The 15,987-nt window shown below is 33.8% G+C and overlaps 1 protein-coding gene across 3 annotated transcripts in view; it reads left to right on the top strand.

The window, feature by feature from the left end:
- LOC140323816 (dynein axonemal heavy chain 3-like) overlaps positions 1-15,987 on the top strand; it is a 182,402-nt gene that overhangs the window by 59,906 nt on the left and 106,509 nt on the right. For all 3 annotated transcript variants that reach the window (XM_072401191.1, XM_072401192.1, XM_072401193.1), the window contains exon 4: positions 568-685. In XM_072401191.1, coding sequence (XP_072257292.1) covers positions 600-685 — 86 coding nt within the window. In that variant the 5' untranslated portion in view covers positions 568-599. The remainder of the gene's footprint in view (positions 1-567; positions 686-15,987) is intronic.

The following is a 15,987-nucleotide window of genomic DNA, read 5'->3' on the forward strand; positions in this document are numbered from 1 at the left end:
TAAGATTTTTGCTTGCTGTTGGACTCCTAGTAAGGTACAAGAAGCATTTCTGGCATCATTTGGTATTTCCTGTATGCACAGAATAGATTTTTAGTTAAGCTTTGAATTAGTATATTTTTGTTCTTGGGTTTAGATAGCCTTACCTTAATACCCCATAGCTTATGAAATACCCAAGTACAGAGTAAATCAATAACAGATGAAAATTATGTTCACTTTTGTAGAGATTTCCTTTCATTTTCTGTCACATTTTAGGACATGTAAAAAAGATCTCCTTAGTGGGTTGCAGGCAGCAAAAGATAACCTGATGGGAGTTTTAACCTTTCTGTGCTTTATACAAAACTAAATAAATGTGACACTTCCTTTTAATAAAAAATAAATCTTAAAAAAAACAATGGTTGTGACATGTAGTTTAAATATAAGCATCAAAACTGATTTAGTTGTTATATAATGCTTAAGTTTTTTTTAACATATGGTAAGCATTCAGTAGGAACAGTCTGTAAAGTCTATAAATAGGTATTTTCCTGTTCGAGGGACCTGACATGTGTTGTTAATGTTTTTGCCTTTTAGAGCATTCTCGGCTTTACAGGCTTGAGAATCCTATGGGATTATTATGTCATAAACCTCCTTATCAGAATCTTCAAATTGTCAAGAAAAAGGAAGCATGCTATAATTTGTATAAGAGAAAGTAAGTACTATCAAGTTGTCAAAATATATGTTTTCTCTTGTTACTTTTTAAGTTATTTTATAAATCCAATGAAAGTTGATTCCAGGATACTGCTTTCAAATGTTATTTTTGCCATTCTAGTGATCAGTTTATGAAAATGAAATTATATTGTACATGATATAAGCACAGTAGAGATGATTTGTGCTTACAAATTAGATGTGGTTCTGATAGAAGACAGAAGAGAAGAAGACAGAAGTGATAATCTGTTAATAGGAAACTTAAAATGTCTTCTGATATTTCAAATTTTTTTCATACTGATTTACTGGGGTACATGCATGTTTGCTTTACATGTCTAATTTAATTTATCTGGACCATAATACACAGTAGAATAATATTTGATTTGATTTTTTCATGTTTTAAGGCTTCAACATAACTGTATGCATGGTTTGAAGTTTCAAAGGGAGTTGCCTCTCACCACTCATCTTTTAATTTAAATGTAGATGGACATCTGGAGATTTGTAAAGTTTGCACTTAGCTTTTATGTCCCTGGCCCTCTATCATCCCAATTAAATGTTCTGAACTACTTTCTAGAGCTTTAGTCTACATCTTGATCTCTAGGTCTTGACCCCAGAGAAGTCTGATAAAGATGGGTAGCAACAGTTCATTATGTACTGTCCATGAGAAACTATTTTTCAGTGATTTTTTTTTACTGATACAAAAGGCCCCTAAACATTCTGATGGAAAAGAACACTCAAACAAGTGTTTGCCACTCTGATCTAACATATAATATCTAGCAATGTTCTGCTTCAGTCTTTCTCAACCTTTTCACCCTTAAGGATCCATTGAAACATTTTAATATCTTCGGGAATTTGTGTAATAATTTTATCATTGTGACAATTACATGCTTTATTACTTTATAGCATTATTACAGTGTGATTAGCCAGTTTAAGATGTAGCAATACATATGCTGATATACCTAACACAAACACTTATAACTTAAAATCAAAATTGTTGAATTAGTAAATAAAATCATAAAAACAGTAATAAAGTAGTATGTAAATGTTGGTCCACACAATGTTGAGACACACATCAGAGCTATCAGGTTTAGTAGGTGGCTCCCTATATTCAGCATCTCTCCATCTTCCCCTTTCCAAAGCAGCGAAGTACACTGAACAATCAGCATCCCAAAGCCAGAAGGGAAAAGCCAATATTGAATATAAATCTGTTGCAAGAGTGACAGAATTTCTGAACACCTCTATTAGAACCTTGATTAAGAAACCCTTCTGCATGTTTCTTGTGACAGTTTAGACAAAGGTCCAGCATACAACAAAGTAATTTGGCTCTCCTCAGTTAGCATTTATTTTACCACTGAATACCTTCAGCTATATTACCTGTTCACACTACATGGAAGTCATCCTAAAAGCTTATAGAACAAATTGTTTGTCTCTGTTTGTGTCAAATTGCCAAGCGCCTCTCCTGACACTGAAAAAAAATTGCACAGCTCTTTAAATCTACGCATCAAGACTAGAAGTCTCAAACTGATTTTTCTGTGTTGCCATCAACATCTTATAACAATAAAACCTGCTTTGGAAAATTAGTAAATTTAAATCATATTGTTGGCATAAGCAAAGTAGATATTCAAATTTGTAAAAATGCAGTTGTTACAAATAAGGTCCTAATTGTATATAGCTACAGCAGGGTCATATTAACTGGTGGGTTTAACTTACAGGGTTGCCTATCAGAGATGGATTAAAGAAAAGTTGAACCACAGGCAAGGTAGCAGTTTTGGCTCTTTATTGATTTGACAATAAGGTAAATTTTGTCCAAGCAATGAAATAAAGGTACACACACAAGTGAGCCAGATCCATTTTACCCAATGTAGAGTAACAGCTAAAATGGTTTTATGTAACTAGAGGAGGAGGTTTAGCAGCAAGAATGACACCAATATTTCTACAGTGTCATATTATTAAACCAGGTTATCCCCTTATTACAAAAAGCTGAATAATGCCAAGTTTCTAGGGGTGTCTTACTGTAAAGGATGAATTGATGTCATGTTGCCAAAGTTCCATGTTACAAAAGAAACTAATGGCATTTTATTAGAGGTTTCTTGTTACAAAAGACAAACTAATGGCATGTTACTGGAGGCTTGTTACCAGAGGTACCATATTTCGAAAGACAGGATAATTCTACATTACAACACATAAAATATCACTGTGTTACCAGAGGTGCCAGAGTAATGGTGTATGAAAAGAAGTGTCTTGTATGAAAAGTCATAAAATGTCATGTTATCAAGGATGCCATGTAACTATACAATTTTACAAAATGTGTATCACCTGGGACATACATTAAGAGGGACACACTTTACCTTGCATATTACCAAGAACACACCATGCCATAGAAATAAGCAAGGATACTTATTATAAGAGACACTGATTTACAGAAATCCAAACATTAGTGACATTATTATGAGCTGTCTACACAATGTCTTTTCACAAAGAGTAGCTTTAAATTGCTTTCTTAGCTGTGCAGGACCTTTTATATACATTTAATTTCCCAGAGCCTAGGTGTGTCCATCCTGCTAACTTAAATTGGTTGATAATCATGGTAAGGGGAAGATGCAACTGCACTTTTCATTGGGAAGCTCCATGAGCTATTCTCATCTCTAATGGGTAAATTATTGATTTGGAGAATATGTGTAGGTGGGAGGACATTAATTACAAGTATAAGGAGGAGCAGTAATTACAAGTTTAGGAGCTTTGGCACCCAGTAGGAAGCCAGTGGTTATGGTGGCGGCTCTATAGGGGCCTCAAAACCCTTTGTCTACAACATTAAAAGCCATGACCTCTCTGGAAAAAAGTGAGAAATGGTCCAGGATGAATGTAGAATTCAAAAAGATTTCCATCATTAGGCTTTTTTTTTGTCGGTATACATGATAATCAATACTAAATTAAGTTAGTTTTTGCTATAGATCTAGTGTGAACATTTGACAGCCTGTTCTGCTCTTATTTGTTTTCTGTATTAGAGAAAATTGGAATCAGTGGAGCTTTTATTGATGCTCTGCATATTTTATACTTTTTCTCCCTGAGGCATATTTGAAGCTACCTAGCTCAGAAGCACAGCTCATAAATATCATGCTGGGAACTTGACAGGGTTGCCCAATGTCTCAAGCTTAATTTGCTATCGCAATAGCATCTTTAGCTATAAATATATGTCAAAATTCAAACATCCGTGGTCTCCGAGTTGCTAACAGAGTCTAGGAACTGTCTGCATTTGACTTGCTTCTTAGTTTGTTACATGTTTCTTTGCCATTGTGCAACTTCTGTCTAACTTCAGAGAGACATTATTTACATTATCATAACCTTGAAAATGTAACTACAGTTTTTTTTTGTTTTTTTATTTATAGTACCCATGCCCATTTGTAATTCAAACCTTTAGGTATCATATTATCCAAAATCCCTTTACATTTGGAAGTGCAATACAAGTAGTTGACTTATTTAACCACAACGCACCCTTACCACATTTTGGAAGAACTTGTAAAATAGTATCAGAATTAAGAATTTTTTCTTTCTCCTTATTTCTCTCTGACTGCAAAATCTTGTAAATTACAGTTTTTTATGAAAATAAAATTCACATTTCTAATATAAAATCCCATACCTTTATGAATGTTTGGTAGAATTATTGGTAGAACTATCAATACCAAATCGATATAAATGTTTAGGATTACACAGTTAGAACAAATTGCATTTACCAGTAGCTCATCCGTGAGCCCTAAAATAAATTTAAGATTTTTAATTCCATCAACGGGCTGTGTGTGGTATAGACCACTAGCCCAATACATCAAAAAAAAAAAAAAAAAATTGAATTTGACAATCCACATTTACATGTATATACTTTAACACCGCTTTAAATATAACCTTTGCCCTCATCTCTACCTGAATTTTTTTCCCTACATGTTAAGTAGAACTGCAACAAAAACTCATTTTTCTTTCTAATTTAACAGGCAATGATATGCTACAAGAAAGCAAAATTTGATGGGAACCCCCCCCCCCCCCCCCCCCCCCCACCACCAAACACATATACTATATTTTTTTCTACTACCTATAATAAAATGTTTTAACATGTACTTTATGGTTACAATAGAAAATGACTTTCAATACATAATAATTATTTGTAGTAAAAAAAAAATTGTTCATGTTTACAGAAAATACTCATATCCACTCAAAATCTGTATCCCCTGTTTAATCTATATTTATTGAATTCTCATACCATTACAATTTTAAATGGAAATTTGGCAACTCATTTAGGTTAAACAGGTGGTATTATATTTTTGTTATTATAACAATTATATGTTACCTATATTTTTACTTGATGTTTGTTCACATTTTTATATAAAAACTTTATTTTGCTTGTAAACATACAATACTGGGACCAAAAAAGAGCACTTGCCACTGTAACTTTTAGAGCAGGGGTGTGAAACTCAAATACACTGAGGGCCAAAATTAAAAACTTAGACAAAGTCACGGGCCAACCTTGAAATGTATTAAAAAAATTGAGGACATTTTTCCATATCATTAGATATAAAACCTTTTCATATGGAAACAAGGAGGTTTTGCTTCACATTCAATCTGGAACAAGCTTATAATAGAGAAAGAGGCATAAAAATGATTTTTTAAATTTTATTTAGGAAAACATCTTATGCCTCTTTCTCTACTTGTAGCCTTGTAGTTAAATTTCAATGGTAACCTTTTTGCACAAACTAACAAAATTTATAACAATATTCTTCTATGAAAATCCAACCATTCAAGTCCATGCGTTTGAGTAGCAAGGAAAAGTAAAACTGAGGGGGAGTGCTGGAAATGCCAGACACGGCCAGCAGCAGTTCATATTTAGGATTCCTTTGGGGATCAAAAAAAGGACATTGGTTGATTTGGCTCCCTGGCCAGAGTTTGACACCCCTGTGTTAGAGAAAGAGTACACTGAAGAAAAATGCACCCTATAGAAAATATACATTTATTAAACAGAGATAAAAGACTTAAAACCAAAGTCTTGTCCTCATTATAACCATATAGAAAACTCTGGTACAAAAAATTGCATATCATATTACTGGAGACAGACTTCTCTTCCCTTTAACTGAGAAAATAATGAAATTGTCCCTTTTGTTTAAGCCTCCCTGCTTTGCCTTATGTGAGTCTATAATATGAAAGAAACATACACAATTGCATTAGATATGATCAATTAGTAAAACTTCTGAAGCTATAGGCATTTTATTTAAATTAATTTTTTACAATCGGATGATAAATTTAAGCTAGGAACCTGTTAGACCTTTTAATAAAATTACATACAGTAAATATTACTTGGCTGTTAGAAACTGACTCATTTCAACTTCCAAATCATGTTTCTTATCTTTGAGAATCTAAGATTAAATTATTACACCACACAAGCAGCTAGAGGAGACATGAATGGCTTGTAACAAAGCTATTTTACTGCTTACTAAAATATATGATTTAGTATAGCATAATGTCATAATACATATCTAGTTAGTAAACTATAGGGCTGGCATTTTGTTCTTTACTCCTTGCATTTTGTTCATCTTTTTGCATCAAAGCTAGTTGAGACTGAACTGAAACAAAAACCCAGTTTAGAAAAGTTGGGGAAGAACCCAATGTCCTTTATGCACTGACAATGGCCAAAATAGTTGGATTAATTAGAAAATTCTACTGGGACTATTTTTACCTGGAATCTTAGTATTATTTTTTTGGTGGAACCAGTGTGCAGATTTGCCTGGAATCTAAGAAAGTATGGAACTGATGAGCAATACTCTTTTTGGCATAGAATAAAACCGCCGTTTTATCTATTGACTGCTGTGATGTTCTTCTCCATAAATGCTTCATGTCTTTTCTAATCACCATTCCTAAATAGCAATAAAGGGTCTGTCAATAACTCTTTCAACATTGAAATTAAAACTGTTGAATTATATGGTGTGAACCGTGATATAGAGGATGAAAAATCAGCTGCTCATGCAGCATGTGGGTATGGATTTCATTAGGCACACAATGCTATACAATGCTGTTCTAATATTCTTTATACTGGTAATCTAGTAACCTCATTTTCTTAATATTAACCTTCATTTTTATTTCATTAAAAAACATCTTTAAAAATCCCCACACTGAGCTTCAGTTAACAAACAGGAATCCAGAGTCTTTCATGGGCATCAAGCAGGTTAATTGCAAAAAAAAACAGCTCGTTCTTTTCCAAAAGTGCTGACTGGTTGTATGCATTATAGATGTTGATAAATACTTTTTTTTTTGCTTGTCGAGTGAATAGTACATTACTGTTTTACTGTAGTGGCTTAAGCTAATTTATGATATTTTTGTTCCAACATTGTTAGCATACTAGTAAATGCTTTTCTATAAATTGCTTGGTAGTGGAGGCGATAGTGTTTAAATAATAAATTGCTTGTCCATTTTGAAGATTTACAACTAGTATTGTTTTTAAACAAAGCAAGGAAAAGCAGATTGCGTTCCAAAATATCTTCATAATAGGTATAAAAATGCATCATTTTGGTCTGTATCATTACACTTGCTGCTTTCTACCAGATTGTAATGTGTTTTATTAATTATATTGGCTAGCATGCAGTCTGTTTCTGCTTTAGAACATAATATGCTTACATCAAAGTAAATGTACTCCTAAATTGTTTTTGATCTTTTTATGTGCTTGATATGTCTTTATACATTTTCTTATATGCCTCGATGTGCTCCATTGTTTTTTTTTTTAGTGTTATTCTTAGACCCATAATCCCGCATTAACATATATTTCCTTCAGTGATCCTGATAATAGGACAAAACTCATCAATAATATATGCAGTTAATGACTAGGGCAATATTTGCAGACACAAATAATTGCAAGCTGAGGAGTGCTAGAGCTGATTGCTCTATATAGATGTTAGAATTTCAAAGTCGTCTTAGGAGAAATCATAAATTAAACTCATAAATCTTCCAAATCTTTATCAGAGTCAAGCATTAGTTTAGTGTGTTCTATACCAAATGGAGAGTCTGAAAAAGTTGAGTTCTTTATTTTAGAATATTTAGTGCTCTCACAGGTGGTGCTTGCATGCAAAATTCCAAAAAAACAAACGTGTAGAGTCATATAAAAAAAACTATGTTCCAATTCATATAATTTGCCCAATTATTTATGTACCAAAACCAAAATTTGCTACCAATAACAAACAATCCATAGTTACCAATGTGTCCACCATATTCAACTTACTGCCGCTTTCTCTGTATGTACAGATGTCCTTATATAGCAGCACAACTGTTTCAAACAAAAAAACAAATAAATTCTTTTACCCACTTTTAACTAGATAGTGCTACCACAAAAAAAATCCAGTGGTTTAGTAAAGAACACAATTTTACCTACAGTACCTATAGATAGTTCACAGGATTGGAGATACAGTGGTACCTTGATCTTGGTACCTTAATCCGTTCCAGATCCTTGGACTTATACCAAACAGGACTTATACCAAACACATTTCTCCCATAAGAAATAAAAGTAAAATTATTAATCCGTTCCCATGAAATCATATTGTTATTGGCATATTATACATTGATGGGGCGGTATAAAATAATTTAAACACTGCCTAATACTAAAATACATAAATGGAAAAGCAATTAGATGAAATAAATGAAAATTTTCCCTCATTTTACCTTGCTGAGAAGAGTCGAGTGCCTGCTAGGATGGTGCTGAAAATGGAGGAGGAGGAGATGTTATGTAAATCACAGAGAGTTATAGTGCGTGTTATTCTCTGAATGGTAGCAACTGACGTACTGACGCTCATGGGCAGTCGTGGCTTTGTCTTGAGAGAGGTAAATAAGGGTAGCGCGTGGTGTTATGACTCATTTTTACCCATACAAGTTCTAGCACAAAGGTTGTTTACCAAGCAAAGGTTGTATACCAAGCAAAGTTTTTCATGTCCAAACAGGACTTATACCAAGTTGGACTTATTCCAAAGTAGACTTATACCGAGGTATCACTGTACATTGAATATTTGTTTCTGGTACTGTCTTCTACCGAGGTGAATAGGTAGTCCTTTGAGGCGTCTGTTCCTCCTGCGGCCCCACTCCTATTTCTTATGCTATTTCCGGTTTGATTTTGGAAGTGAGTTTCACCATTTTGGATAAACCCGTGCTAGGTTGTAAACCTACCCTTCATCATTTCTTTTTATGTTCAATGATGCTGTATGTATATATGCAATGTTTTAACTAAAGATTATTGTTATTTATAGAAAAACTTGTATTTCTCCTGAAGAAGTGGCTTTGTCCACAAAATTAGTTAAGAAAAGTTTGACCATGTAATAATGCACATGAGCTGTTAAAAAGAAATGTCTGTGAACACATGTTTGTAATTTTTAAATATTTCCTATTGAAGCTGTTTTTTGGATAAAAAGTGTGAAAGGTGTATACATAATCATTTGAAAATCCTATGATTTGATGTAAATATTATTCCTGAAGAATTATTATGCCTGAAGAATCTGGCACTGATACGATTTGATGTGGGGTGCTCTGATCGCTAAACAAAGAGATCAGAGATTTGAAAATCCTATGATTTGCTGTACATATTATGCCTGAAAAATCCCTACTTCTTCCCTCTTTTGTATGAATTATCGTTAATTGGGATGTGGCATTGGTTTTGTATGATGGGATACTTTATTAGCTTTTTGTGAAATGAGGTTCATTGCCAGATTACTGATGCCAAAACACATCTACTATTAAAGATCTTCAAAGATAATTAAAGTGGAACTAACCACAAAAGGTTGAAAGGAAGTTACCTAAAGAAGTAATATTAAAGCAGACCTAGCATTCAATATCATTTCATCATTTTCATGCATGTTCAGTAATGTGAATGTGAAAAAAACAACATTTATTACCTTTCAGAAAGTTTACATTCAAATGCACTTTTGTCTAGACTGAGGCAATGAAATTAAACCTCTCACCCCTTTATTTCCTGTGGTAGAAACTGCGCACAGTGTTTCTAAGCCATAATAAACTAGCTGAAAATGTACATGTTATGATCTTTTGAGGATGAATTACTTCAAAGTACTTGCAGCTTGAGAGATCACTGGAGGCTTGCTTTACATTTCGTAAACCAGGTAATCATTTTGTGCAAATCATCAGTGTCAATGATCTGACAAACGCTCTATCTAAAAGGCTGGCACAAGCTCAGGCATTAGCCTCAGTAGGTGTTACTTTGTGAATTTAAAATCCAGTTGAAAGATGCTGTAATCTTGCAAATTGTGCAGTAAATTATTTTTTGTTTTACTGTTTTTCTCATTTTCTCACACAGCTCATCTCCTCTGCCAGGTATATTCAAGTTTTTGATAGTCTCAGTGAGTGACTGGGGGAAATATTAGTTAAAGCCCCAAGTTTAACTTCTCAGTTTTTCTATAAATTATATTCTATGAATAGTTCATAGAACCTAATACATGATTCAATCTGAATTTCTATTAATTAAGTTCAATGAATAGTTCCCATAAGTTATGGCCCAGCAGAGACTACCAATAACACATGACACAAAGCCTGTGACTACTGTAGCAATGTGATACAACTATCCGTTTCACCCTGCACAAAGGTTTTCTACCTTGCACTACTACAATAAGTGCCTAAGCTGACTAAGAGTAGTTGTCACTAGAGGTGGGCAACAAAGACATTATTCTCTCATACAAATAAACAAACTGCAACAATGTGTTTATACATAAAAGCATGAATAAACTCCAGCAACACTGCTGCAATAATGACCTTTTAGGATAATAAAATCCGTGTCATTTGCTGCCACGCTCAGGTGGGAGAACAACACAATTTGATACACTAGGTAGCATTTCTTAAAGGCAAGTTTGTACTTTGTTGCTTGAGATTCAGCTAACGATTTTAAATATTATTTTTAACAAAAGGAAAACCTGTTTATAAAATATTTACAGAAAAAAATGTGCTAGAAAACAAGACTGTACAACAGTAAAAAGGGAACGCGCAGCACATCTTGGTTTAGATTGTAACAGCAGCACAGGACTATTGTGCAAGCCCCAAATTTAGAAGGGGATTTTCATTTCATTTCCAGCTTGATTAGACTCCACAAAACCCAAAATTGCTCTTTTGACAGTTTTCTTAAGAAAATCCATATTTTTTTGAAAATATATATTTAATATGCAAATCATTGAATAGTTTTCTATTTGCTGAACAGACTGCAATGAGTTCTGTGTTCTGTACTGTTCATCTAGGAGAGATAATGTATACTTCTGGCCTTCCAGAAAATGTAACATAGGGGTGTTTGCAGTCATTGAAAAGGGAAAGTTAATCTGATTCCAAATACCTACTTTGTAAAGACATCATCAACAACAGAATTAAGAAATATGGCCAAAACTTGTGCTAAAACAAATGGCCCATAGTGTCATTTGCCTGGGTTAGCCGATGTTGATTAATGTAATGGCCAATTTGCAGCCTGTGTTGCCAGTGATCCTCAGTACCCTATGTTCTCCCCCAGGGAGTGATTACTCTCCTGTCAAACCCAGAGTGAATTACTTTAGGATACTCTTCTAGAGCTGCCTTTTTTTTCCTTCTAAAACAGACTATGTTCGTTAAATGGGATGTACATAAGTCAATCCATTCTGATCAGAGAAACAATAAAATATTTGCTCTTAATTTTTATATATGAATTATATAAAATGCAACTGCACTAGTAAACCATAAGATAGCAAATCTTCACCCTTTTGAAAAGTCTTCATCGGTTCTATCAGTTTAGAAAAGTACCCCAACATTCATATCCATAAGCCATGCAGGGGTATTATCCTGCACTGGTAGAACTGATAGAGCAGCTTGGAAAACTGCAAAATGTCTTCAACATTACAAAAACAGTAGAGCCGAATGTGACTAACTATCATTAGTTATAGGATGATCTGGATAGATAACAATCTTCAGACATGTTCCACTTAGTGTAAATCAGCCTGGATGCTAGACATAATTCACTGGCTGCATCAATGAGTGTCTTCTTCTCATTACTGTTGCCCCTCAAATGATATGGACAGTCGGGGTGGACACCAATTATCTAATATATACCACATTTGGTAAATGCTATAGTTATGTTTTATTGCAATCTGTGTAACCCAGGAGGAGAACATTCCGCTTTAAAGTATGTGGTACAACTGTGGTCAGTAGTATAAATTACCAAGATTTACTAATGACCCAAACTAGGACTTTATACGCTGCAGCACTTTTGCAGGGTTATTGTGTGGTTCAATGGTCCCTACATAGTCCCTTACTGTAAGTTCTGAACAGCAATCCAGACAAAATTGGACATTACAAGGTAGAAATCCTAGTATTTATGTGTACAGCATGCAATTGTCGTCTTGTTTTGATTAAAAGCAGAGAACAGTGACAGCTGAATAAAGCAGAGACAGGAATGAAGAACAATATTGCACTGTCACTCAATCTGTTTTCAGGGTGTCTTCTGGATACATACATTGCAATATGCCTCTGTTGAAATAAATACATTTAATACCAGCCAATATTTCTGTGTCAGTGCAGCAGATAGGAATATATTATGTACCAACTGCAATTTGTTATTGACAAGTTAGAAATCTTGGTACCTCCAACACAGAAGACTTGTTTAATAAACAGTAAAAAAACATTCATGCAGAACAGATGGTAACACACTGTCTATTAGGAGTGACATGCATTCATGCACTGTTCACCAGACCTGCATGAGGCCAAAACAAAAGGGAAAATATATTGTAATGTAGCAACTTCTGTATATGCATTTTATTAGAAGCGATATGGCAAGCCAAGTTATTTACACATATATACTTTTTATTGGTTCATAAAATGTACAACTTGTTTTTTAGAGCTTTACGTTGAGATATATATATATACATATATATATATATATATATATATATATATATTTCTGTCTTTATGATTTATTGTCATGGCTAAAAGAAATGCAATGCCTAATGGAAATTAATGACAAATCAATCAAGCAGCCGTTATAGTTTTTGCTGTAACACCAGTCATGTTTTGAAATATTTATACTTTAACTTGTACAATGTGATATTTCTATGACCATATTATATATACAGATTTTTCATCTAGCTGATTCAACTGTTGTGAATAAGAGATTTTCTATTGAAAGACCAATGTAGTTTAACCCTTCAGTAATAGACAGGTCATGCAAGTTTTTTTCATCAAATGTCTTGCCTGGTAAGGAAATTTAAATTACTTTCCAGTCCTCTCAATCTATCCATCTGTCAACGTCATCATGTACAATGCAGGACCAGCAGTCCTGGACTGTACATATTAAATTCACCCAAATTTTAAAGCTGGAGGAGATTGAAAAGATCATTCACTTGACTCCCCCTCCCTTCAATCTAAACAAGCATTTAGCCCTCTCTTTATAAACGGGGCATGGGCACATAACATGTAGTTTTAAAGGCTGACTGGAGTATAGCAATAAATATTTTAAAAGACTGCTTTTTTAAAAAAAAACATGTACCTGAAATATCAGCAAGGCTTTTGGTTAAAGGCATGTAAATATTTTATTTGTAATTCTTTTTGATCAGTTGATTCGAAAGGTATACAAGTATTTTGTACTGGGAAATATCCATATCTATTCTAAAGTTTCTGACTCTTTTCCTTTGGCTGTTCTACTCCAACTACCATAGTAAAACATAGACATATTTTGTTTATTTTCATTACTCATAAACATGAGTTATAGCAATCTTCATTGATAGCTTCTTAGGTTTGAGTATATTGATTACAAATCACCAATTCTAACTATTGCTGTATGAATACAAGACATAATAAGAAACAAACTGTCAAAGGAAAATGTGTAAATGTATGTTTAGATGAAATAATACACAATGTTATATAAATGACAACAGAATTTTGTAGTAGTTTTACAGAAATAAACAATATTTAGACTTATCAGTTCATGTTTGACACAGATTTTTTGTATTTATTGTTGGGTAAATGCATGGAACAAAAAAATGTATCACAATGTTTTTCTATTGTTGTTCTAATAATAATCCTATTTGTATTGCTGGTTTATTATTAGTGACGATTGAATCAAAAGATTCAGCAATTCACAACTTCTCAACTTGCCTGAATACTTGCATACAGGTTTGTCAGATTTTATCTTGCAAAGTTAGAATCTAGGCTATCGTTATTTGGTGTTGTGTGATTCTCCACAAAATGGACAAATGTGCCTACTTATATTCAACCAAGCAAACATTTGCAATTTACTGCTTTACATGACTAGATGGTCAATTATTGAGATGCCATAATTATGTAGTTCCATTGGTAATGGGTTGCTGCCTTTCATCAGTACCTTTTGTCAAACTATACAGTTAAACTTGAGTTATAGGATAATTAGGATGCCATTAACACCAATGCATGGTAAGACATGCATCAAAGCATGTGCAGAGGAAGTTGCCTTTTATCAATGCCTTTGACAAACTGTACAGTTAAAGTTGGGTTATGGGAATAATAGGAGTCCATTAACACCAGTGAATTATAAGACATGCATCAATCCACATGCATAGGTTTCACATTTTTTTAACAAAAATAAGAGGTTATAAAAGGTTTCAAAGCATAAGAAAGCAAGATATAAAATGGTAAAACATAATAAAATTCAAGTTCAAATGGTACATTAGAAAAAAACAATTTTTAGGAATTCCAAACATGCTCATGGCATATTGGATATTATAATTCTTTATACGCTCTCTGGGAAAGGTAGGAAGGGAGGATATGGGGTCCGCACAGCAATATAGATATATCAAATTGGGGTACCCAATGATGGGATTGATGAAGGGTAATTGAATGTTACCAGTTATGTAAATTCAATCAAGAGTTGCCACATTGGGATTCCCATTTTTTTTTTAATGGTGCTAGGTCATAAATGCATTTGGCATAGATTCCTTGATGCATGGTATTTGAAAGAATGAGTCTTTGAAAGAATGTGAAAACAGCATGAAGCATGTCAAAAATTCATCTAAAATATGCGCTACATCTTAAGTGCATGAGTCTGAATCTAGCATAAAAACTTTTTTATTCTTTGGTTTTAATAGAACAGGGCTATCATTGTTAGCCTTGTCATTAATCTAGATTTATTTTCATCCCCCAAAGAATGATAACCATGGCCTGCATTTATAATTCTGAATCAAAGAAAAATAAATTATCTTTATCTAACAATGTTCACTGACGCATCATCTTGATCTTGTTAAGTTATAAATTCAATGCCAGTATTTTTTAAACTTATTTTCTTCATCACTTTCAAAAGTTGGGTGTTGGTGGACACATTTTGCAGTGATACTATATTGCTTTGCCTTTGGTTAGAGCTGTTCTTGGGCTCCCACTATCATCCTTCCCCTAACTTACCTATGACAACTACTGTTTACATTTTTTTTGAGGATTAAAAACATGCTAAAAATTCACTACTTTCAAGAAGAAAGCACAACCTACCTGCCTAGAGAATGTTGTTAACCAGGTATTGCTCAAGCGCAAGTTCACTCTTTTCACTCTTATCGATAACTTTTGGATATGAGAACATCTGCTTGTAATGTATGAGTGTTATTTTAGTGGTCTGATGCAGATGGGTTTTCTCAGCACTGGCCCCATGGTGCTGTCCCAGGTATGTTTTATAACCTCTTACAAACGAAAAGACTCACTCAGTTTTAAATTTCCATGTGACATGATATGTCCTTTGAAAGTACACTTCCAGTTACGGAATTAAGAAAATGTAACATGGAATTGAAGCCACCAAAGAACACCTGATGGTGCAGAAAGTTAAGTGAAAAAGAAAACAAACTTAAGTAGTGTCTTTAAATCAAGGGATTATTCCTGTGGCCTAATGGTTGGAGTATTGACAAAAAAAAAAAAAAAAAACAGGAACACAAGACAGTGGAGAGTAGTACCTCCCATAAGAGCCATGTAGACGAAAATAGAAGAGCCTCGCAAGCTAGCATGATTGGTGGAATTTCTTATCAGAACTTAAATCCTACATCCTGGTGGATCATGAACAACAGAACAATAAGGACTGCTGTACTTGCCTATGGAGAAATACACAGCAGGGTGTTCCTTTCTAGTCCTTGCCCTCCCCTCTCCATATAGCTGTTTATACAGCATCCATTCATTATATGGTCACTTGAACCATTATGAACGATCATGTGTATATTGCCTTCCATTGAAGTACATAGTGATGAACTCAAGTGCATATAATTGGTATATAGTGTTGACCGAATGTATGTGGCTACTGTAAATTTGCTATATGATCTGGTATATGAT

The sequence above is a fragment of the Pyxicephalus adspersus genome, chromosome 2, assembly GCF_032062135.1.
Source record: "Pyxicephalus adspersus chromosome 2, UCB_Pads_2.0, whole genome shotgun sequence".
Taxonomy (NCBI): domain Eukaryota; kingdom Metazoa; phylum Chordata; class Amphibia; order Anura; family Pyxicephalidae; genus Pyxicephalus; species Pyxicephalus adspersus.